We start from the raw sequence: 8,648 nt of genomic DNA, 5'->3' as shown, positions 1-8,648 counted from the left end.
TACTTGTTAGCCAAGTCAGAATCAGCTGGAGGGGATCTCTGTCTGACACTGCTGCCACACTGGTAGTGATGAACGGAAGAACTATGGGGTTTACCATACACTCTCAAGCAACCAAGAGCTGTCATGGGAAACTTGGCACCCAGGTAGGACAGTTACTGTCAGTCTGTAAGAGCATAAGAGAAAGGAACCAAGGTCCAAGTGCACACTTCCAGATAGAAAAAAAGTCCTATAAAGCAAGTGTAGGACTCTTTCCTCCTGTAGCTAGGGAGGAATCCCCTGCACCAGTACAGGTGATGGGCTGACCTGCTGGAAAGCAGCTGCATGGAGAGGGACCTGGGAGAGCTGGTGGACATTTTCACCAAAACCCATCCATGTGCCTGAGTCACAAGGAAGGCCAATGGTCTCCTGGGGTGCATTAAGACAAATGTGGTGTGATGGTAGCAGGAGGCTCTCCTGCCCTTTTGTATGGCCCTAGTGAAGCCACATCTGGAGTACAGAGTATAGTTCTGGGCTCTGTAGTTCAAGAAAGACAAGGAACTAACTACTGCAGAGTCTAGTGGAGGCTCTAAAGATGCTGAGTGGCCTGGAGTATCCCTGTGAGGAAGAAAGGCTGAGAGACCTGGGGCTGTTAAGCCTGGAGAAAAGCAGACACCTAAAGGGTGGGGTTCAAGAGGATGGGGACAGACTTTCTCAGTGGTGCCCAATGACATGACAAGGGACAACAGGTACAAGCTGGAACCCAGGAGGTTCCATCTGGAGATGAGGAGAAACTTCTTTGCTCTGAAGATGTTGCAGCCCTGGAGCAGGCTGCCCAGAGAGGTTATGGAGTCTCTTTCCCTGGAGAGATTCCAGAGCTACCTGGACATTATGATCCTGGGCAAGCTGCTGTGGGTGACTCTGCTTTAGCAGAGGGATTGGACTGGATGATCTCCAGAGGTCCCTTCCAACCCCCACTATTGTGTGATTCTGTGAAAGTGGCAAAGGCAAGGCAGAGTTATGACAGATACTGTACAACCAAGCAACCCACTGCAGAAGCACAGCAGGCTGCTGACAGCCCCAGTCCAGGGCTGGCAAATACTCAGACAGGGTGATCAATGAGTCAAAAGACATGAAGGTTAAAGGCATCAAGGGCTGAGAACAAGACTCAGTTATAGGAGTACCAGCAGGACTGATTCATAGCTGGAAGTATTTGATGGATATTTTATAGTAAAAATGAATCTGCAAAGACTCCAGACCACCTGCTAACCTCGGACAAGGCCTACAGGGAAAGAAGAAGGGGCAGAAGTACTGCGAGCAGCGTTGTCTGTAAGGGAGCATAATAAAATGCGATGGGATAGCTCGTGTCAGCTGCACCGTGTTTGCTGCCCGTGTTCCTGTGCTTTTCTGTGGTGAAATTCCCTGAAGGACAACCGTGCTGTAACTGGTGGGTACAGGATGGTTCCCTGGATCGGCAGGGTGGAACCATCCCATTTTCGAGAGAAAGGCGAGGCCCCGTCACGGCCTGTCCTGAGCCCGGAGATCGCTCCCGCCTCCCGCGGGCACACAGCACACCCCGCAGCGTGGGGGATCAGCCGGGCTCCGCTGCCAAGCCTTAGGTCCTCAGCCCCACACTTCCCCAGGCAGAGCCCCCAACGGCCGCGGGGGGCGCCGGCCCGGAGCCTCCGCCCGCCCCGGGGCAGGGCTAGGGCGGTGAGGCAGTGAGGGAAGGGGGGCGGCGCGGCGCCTTTTGGCGCCAACCTGCTGTCATGGAGCCGGAGCGGCTGCGGCGCCGGGTGGGCTCCGCGTTCCGCCTGCGCGGGCTCCTGCTGCGGGCGTGAGTAGAGCCGGGAGGGGGGCGGGAGGCGGCGGATCTCCCGGGACAAGCGGCCCAGCCTGGGCCCTGCCCCGGTACCCGCTCCGCCAGGCGCAGGGTTGGGGCTTGCATACCTCCCCCAAGGCCACCTCCTGCTTTCTGGGCTTATTCCGCGTTGTGCGATTTGGTCAGGGTCGTGTCCACATCTCCGCATCGCTTCCTCTTTCTCTCCTCTTCCTCGCCTCTCCCACTGAGGCCTTTGGAGTCTTTGCTCCTACGCCTTGTTGTTTTGCTTGTCTTGCTCCTGTGGGCCCCTTCTGTCCATCTTCACATATGATGATACTGAGTGGCCTGGAACATCTCTGTGAAAAGGCTGAGAGACCCGGGGCTGTTTAGCCTGGAGAGGAACAGCCTGGAAGGGGATCTGATCAATGCTCAGCAAGAGCTGAAGGGTGGGGTGCAAGAGCATGTAGTCAGGCTCTTGTCAGTGGTGCCATGGCTGGACAATTGGCAGGCAGTGGGCACAAACTGGAACCGAGGAGGTTGCATCTGGACAAGAGAAGGTTCTTTGGTATGAGGGTGGCAGAGCCCTGGAGCAGGCTGCCTGGAGAGGTTGTGGAGCTTCCTTCTCTGGAGAGATTCCAAACCTTTGTGATCCTGGGCAACCTGCTGTAGGTGACCCTGCTTTAGCAATGGGGTTGGACTGGATGATCTCCAGAGGTTCCTTCCAACACCTACCGCTCTGTGATTCTGTGACCTGACCCACTGTAGCATCTGCCATGGATTTAGGTAGCATCAAAAGCTGCCCTTGCCTCTCCCCTTGATACCTTCTCTCATGATGTTGCTGGATGTTTTGTTGGGTTTTCCTTTGGTCTGCTTCTGTCCCTGACAACTCTGGGATCTCTTTCCAAGTTGCACTTGCCAATTCTATATTAAACAACTCTTACTAGAGGCAGAAATAGTATTTCCAAAGGTACAGAATAATGTGCATTAGAGATTGCAAGGTCAAAGAAAAGTGATGTCTGCTTGCAGTGGAAGGTGTCATGATTTATTAGAGTGCCTGGGGCTCCCATTGCTCATATTTTTCCAGATCATGTGTTAATATTAGTTCCATTTTGTTTATGGCACGGATGGGATGTGATTCTTTTGAACAGTGTCCTGGCAATTTCATTATTGAGGAGTCCAAGTTCAGAGCTCCTGAATCCCAAAGACATTTTGAAGGCCAGGCTGTTAACTAAAATGTCAGTCTTGATTGGCCAGCAGATGACATTAATAAGAAAATTGTTATCTTTTAGTGGGAGACAGGAGTCTAAGGATGAGGGAAGAAGTGGGTTTTAAATTCTTGAGTTACTTAAAATGAAAATAATTCCATTGCCAGAGATACTGATAAAGTGGAGTGGGTGCTGCTGTTAAGGTGGCCATGGCCTGGAGCTTGTGGTGTGTAAGGGAAGGAGCTGTGTTTGCTCAGTGTACCTACTGGGGATTGGTCAGAAGGAGCCAGTGCACAAAAAAATGGGTGAGAGAGAGTGAGCACAGATTGCAACAGGAGAAATCCTACTTGTCCTGTTCTAGTTTCCTCTGTTCAAGAGTATCATTAAAAATGGAGATGATCTACTGGAGGACCATGAAAATGATCCAATTCTGGGGTCATCAGCACAAGAATGACAGGAACCTGTTGGAGTGGGTCCAAAGTAGGCCACAAAAATGTTCTGGAATACCTCTGCCATGAGGACAGTTTGAGAGCTGGGGTTGTTCAGCCTGGAGAAAAAAAGGCTCCAGGAAGACTTTCTGGTGCCCTTTCTGTGCTTAAAGGGGCTGATCAGAAAGCTGGGGACAGGCTTTTGTTTATGCTGAGGGTGGTAAGACACTGGCTGAGCTTGCCCAGAGAGATGGTAGATGCCCCATCTCTGGACCCATTCCAGACTGGGGTGGCTGGGCCTCTGAGCAGGCTGCTCTAGTTGCAGATGTCCCTGCTGACTGCAGGGGGGGTTGGACTAAATGAACTTCAGTAAGTCTCTTCCAACCCAAACCATTCTGTGATTCCATGCTTAGAGGCTTGGAAAACTTGATGTAGGAAAAAATGCAAAGGATTTGGGTTTATTGAGCCTTAAGGAAGGGAAGATTCAAGAGGATCTAATCCCAGTCTTCCTGAAGAGTGGTTATAAGGAAAAGAAACTTCCTTTCTTTTCAAGGATGGTTACAGTGTAAGAGGCAATGGGCACAAGCTTAAAATAAAACCTTGACTGCAAGAACAATTAAACTTTGGAATAGATTGACTATTGAAGTATTGGGAATACTCAGGACTTGGCTTGATGGACTCCTGGTTAGCTTAATCATGTGATTGTAAGAAGGTGAGGTTCTCTGTGTCTGCTTTTTATCCTCATTACTTCCAATCTTGATGATTTACATTTCTTCAGCCAGTGTGGCAGTAACTATTTCTGCTTTTTTTGGTCATAAACTGTTTAGGGAGTATGTGCACATCTGCCCAAATTGCCATAGTTTATATAAACTCAATTAAATATTAATTGCTTTCTGAGCTGACTTTCTTCATTGGAATTAGGGATGCTCTGAAGTATCTCACCGAAGCTCTCCAGTCCGTCAGTGAAGTAGAACTTGACAATGCAATCGAAAATGTCATTGATGCCGTTGAAAAACAGCGTTGTGAGTAAACAATTCCATTTTCTCAAGCTTGCTGAGTTTATTTGGCACTTTATTTAGACAAAGACAAAGCTACTGGCAGCATATGCAGCAAGGTGTCATTCTAGTCTGCTGGGTTGATCAAGATAAATATGTTTGTTGACATTTTGTTATGTTAAATGCTGAGGTGCCAGCATAAAACAGTATAATTTTGCCATTTAAATTATGCTCATTTTGGCAGCCTGGTACCTCTTGACTTTTCTGAGAAGAATTAAATTTTTCAATGCCAGCTGCTAAAAGTGCCTAGCTGAGTTTGTATGGACATCTTTGGATCTGAAACTTGCATTTTAAGTATTAAAATAAACTGAAGAAATAATGAGATTTTAATTCACTTGTTATTCAAGCCTAGAAAAGGGTTGGGGATGTTGACAGCTATAGTCTGAGGTGCCTAGCTGTGAATTCAGGAAGGAAACAGTTGCTTCTCTTTGTTCAGAGATCACTGACCTCACATCCAAGTGGAGCAGGAGATGCAGGTGCTCCAGTATATTCACTTAAAAGAACTGTGGCTGGAGTTTAACCACTCCCTGGGTGTTCTCTGAAGCAGCAAGGCAGATGCTGATATTCTGTTAATCCAACTTGATCTCATGACAGTAACATTAGGCAGAATATGCTGGTAACAGTTGGGACACTGTAGCATTGGAGAAACTCTGCCTGCATCATTTTCTGTGTATTACTAATTCCAAAAGTGCAATCCAGAAAAATCCTGGACAATGTGCACAGGTGGCCAAGAAGGTAAACAGCATGCTGGCCTGGATCAAGAATAGTGTGGCCTGCAGGACCAGGGAAGTGATTGTCCCCCTGTACTGGGCACTGGTGAGGCCACGTCTCGAGTACTGGGCTCAGTTTTGGGCCCCTCACTCCAAGGACATTGAGGGACTGGAGCATGTCCAGAGAAGGCAACAAAGCTGGTGAAGTGCCTTGAACACAAGTTGTGTGAGGAATGGCTGAGGCAGCTGAGGTTTTTTAGTCTGCAGAAGAGGATGCTGAGGGGAGACCTCACTGCTCTCTACTTCAAAGGAGGTTGCAGTGAGGTGAGAGTCAGTCTCTTCTCACATGTAACAAGTGACCGGGCAAGAGGAAACAGTCTCAGGTTGTGCCAGGGGAGGTTCAAGTTGGACATGAGGAAAAATTTCTTTATAGAAAGGCTCAGGCATTGAAACAGGCTGCCCAGTCTCCCAGGCAACCAGCACCAGAACAAGGGGACACAGTCTCAAGTTGTGTCAGGGGAGGTTTAGACTCGAGGTGAGGAAAAAGTTCTTCACTGAGCGAGTCATTTGTCATTGGAATGGGCTGCCCAGGGAGGTGGTGGAGTCGCCGTCCCTGGAGGTGTTCAAGGGGAGATTGGACGTGGCGCTTGGTGCTATGATCTAGTTGTGAGGTCTGTTGGAACAGGTTGGACTTGATGATCCTTGGGGTCTCTTCCAACCTTAGTTACTGTGATACTGTGATACTGTGATACCATCGCTGGAGGCATTTAAAAGACATGTGGATGTGGTGCTGACAGCCATGGTTTAGTGGTAGTGTCTTAGCAGTGGTGGGATTGTGAGCTCTGGGTGAGCAGTTGGACTTGATGCTCTCAATGGCCTCTTCTAACCTCTGTAGTTCTATGGTTCTATGACAGCAATTTGTGGGTTAATGTCCTGGAACCAAATTAACCTTAGGTATGTGAAAGCTCAGATCATACACATTTATATAGTTCATTTTTCAGCTTTGCATGAACTGGAGTTGTCTCACTCTCCATGTTTAGTGACTTAATGGTGGGCACAGGATGTAGGGGATTATTTTTAGCTTGAGATGTATCCTTCTGGTTAGAAGAAGTTAGAATATTAAACTTTTCATCCTTTGCAATTTTCTTTTCAGTGTCATCTAATATGATTGAACAATCCATGGTGGAAGCAGCCGTCCAGGAATGCAGCCAAGCATCAGATGAAACTATGTATGGTGATGTTATTTTCTTTAAGGCTCAGAGGAGTTCAAACCCTTCTTTCTTCTGGGGAAATAAATGTCAGGTGTTTTCTGCAGTGCTACACATGCCATAATTGCTTTGTGTTTTTGCCTTCCTGCTCTTTAAAGGTTAGCAATGTTCCTTCATAGAATAGTTGTTACTCATGGGTAAGCCTCCAGGTGATTCTAAATGTGAAGCTGAGATTGGCTTGATGATTACTCAAAGAGTCATGGTTGATGGGTTGATGTCTAAGTGGAGGCAAATGGCAAATGATGTTCTTCTCTGAGTAACATCCTTGTTGGCAACATGGACAGTGGGATCAAGGTACTTTCAGCAAATTTGCCAACAGCACCAAGGTGTGTAGTGGTGTCAGTGTGCTGGAGGGAAGCAGTACCATCCAGAGGGACCCTGGGAGGTGGGCCAGTGTTAACCTCAAGAAGTTCAGCAAAGCCTAATGCAAGGTCCTGCACCTGGACTGGGGCAAACCCAAGCATACATCCAGCCTGGACAGAGAATGCATAGAGAGGAGTGCTGAGGAGAAGGACTTGGGGATGCTGGTTGATGAGAAGCTCAACATGAGCCAGCAATGTGCGCTTAAAGCTCAGAAGGCAGCAGTGTCCTGAGCTCATCCCCAGCAGTGTGGGCAGCAGGTGGAGGGAGAGGATTCTGCCCCTCTGCTCCACTCTGCTGACCCCACCTGCAGGACTGGGGCCAGCTCTAGAACACCCAGCACAATAAGGACTTGTAACTGTTAGAGTGGGTCCAGAGATGGGCCACAATGATGATCACAGGGCTGGAGCATGTCTGTTGTGAGGCCAGGCTGAGAGTTGGGGTTGTTCAGCCTGGAGAAGAGAAGGCTCCAGTGAGACCTTAGAGCAGCCTTCCATTGTGCAAAGGGGGCTACAGGAGAGCTGGAGAGGAGCTTTGTAAAAAGACGTAGAGTGACAGGACAAGGGGTGATGGCTTCAAACTGGAAGAAACTTGATTCAGATTAGATGTTAGGAGGAAATTCTTCCCCATAAGGATGATGAGGCACTGGAGCAGGTTGCTTAGAGAATTTGTGAAGACTCTAACCCTGGGATGTTCAAAACCAGGCTGGATGCAAAGCCATGTTGAGCAGTCTGGTCTAGAAGGAGATGTCCCTGCTCATGGCAGGGGGTTTGGAACTAGATGATATTTAAGGTCCTTTCCAACCCAAACCACTCTGTGACTCTGAAATTAAAATGCTTTGGTTCTTTGTGGTACAGGTTGAACATGAAACAATAAAACAAACTAAAAGTCACAGTGCAGACAGAACTTGCTCCCTCTGTTCATGTCCTTATTTCCTTTTCTCTAGATCAAAATTATCTAAGGTTATTGTTGTGCCTTTCACCACATATTTCTTTTCTGAAAGCACCTGGAGATCTTTTCCTCCACTGTGTGTGTTTCTGCTGTTTTTTTTAATATCAGGGCTGCTTGCTGAAAACCATGACTGATTTTCCCTCTCTGCTAACAAAGCAGAGGACAATTACTTGAGTTTCTGGTAACTTTGTGATGATGGCGAATGTGTTTCCTTCAGTGTTTATGTTGTGTTTTGACATCGTAATGCAAAGCATGAAAATAAATGGTTTCCTTGGCATGACAGTTAGACAGTGTGATCCCACAGGTTCTCAACATGAAGCAAATTTGGTTTATGCTTTTCTCTTTGTTGTTGGAAGCTTTGTGATGCAGATGGTTTGAGTGTGACTTTTTTTGGTGTTGCTTTATATATTTCATGACTTTTTTTGCTCCAGAAGTGTAGAGAAATCTGGGTGCAAAGATTCTCAGTCCTGGTGGAAAAAGCTCTGCAGATCACAGAGCCAACTTGTTCAACCCTCTAGTGTTATGTTGTAGAAAGTCAAAGTTTTGTATGAAATGCACTCTAAAGCCTAAGACATCAATGTCTGATGGTTATCATGTGCTGGCAAGCACAGTGACAGATGCAATAAGACCAGGTGCGACTCAACTCCTGCACATGGGTCAGAAGAACCCCATGAACGCTAAAGACTTGGGGTAGAGTGGCTGGAAACTGTCTGGTAGAAAAAGGTGACACCTGGGGGGTGTTGGTTGACAGCTGGGTGAAGATGAGCCAGTGTGTGCCCAGGTGGCCAAGAAGGCCACCAGCATCCTGGCTTGGATCAAAAGCAGTGACTAGCAAGGCCAGGGAAGTGATTGTACCCCTGTACTTCATACTGG

At 47.8% G+C, this 8,648-nt stretch overlaps 1 protein-coding gene across 1 annotated transcript in view; it reads left to right on the top strand.

The window, feature by feature from the left end:
- The first annotated feature begins 1,707 nt into the window (after positions 1-1,707).
- The window catches only part of POLE2 (DNA polymerase epsilon 2, accessory subunit), a 31,915-nt gene continuing 24,974 nt past the window's right edge, over positions 1,708-8,648 (top strand). The window contains exons 1-3 of the mRNA XM_054161628.1: positions 1,708-1,813; positions 4,353-4,453; positions 6,350-6,425. Coding sequence (XP_054017603.1) covers positions 1,746-1,813; positions 4,353-4,453; positions 6,350-6,425 — 245 coding nt within the window. The 5' untranslated portion in view covers positions 1,708-1,745. The remainder of the gene's footprint in view (positions 1,814-4,352; positions 4,454-6,349; positions 6,426-8,648) is intronic.

Source organism: Dryobates pubescens, chromosome 5 (genome assembly GCF_014839835.1).
Source record: "Dryobates pubescens isolate bDryPub1 chromosome 5, bDryPub1.pri, whole genome shotgun sequence".
Classification (NCBI taxonomy): domain Eukaryota; kingdom Metazoa; phylum Chordata; class Aves; order Piciformes; family Picidae; genus Dryobates; species Dryobates pubescens.
The sequence above is the reverse complement of the archived record's forward strand: the minus strand, read 5'-3'. Positions and strand labels throughout refer to the sequence as shown.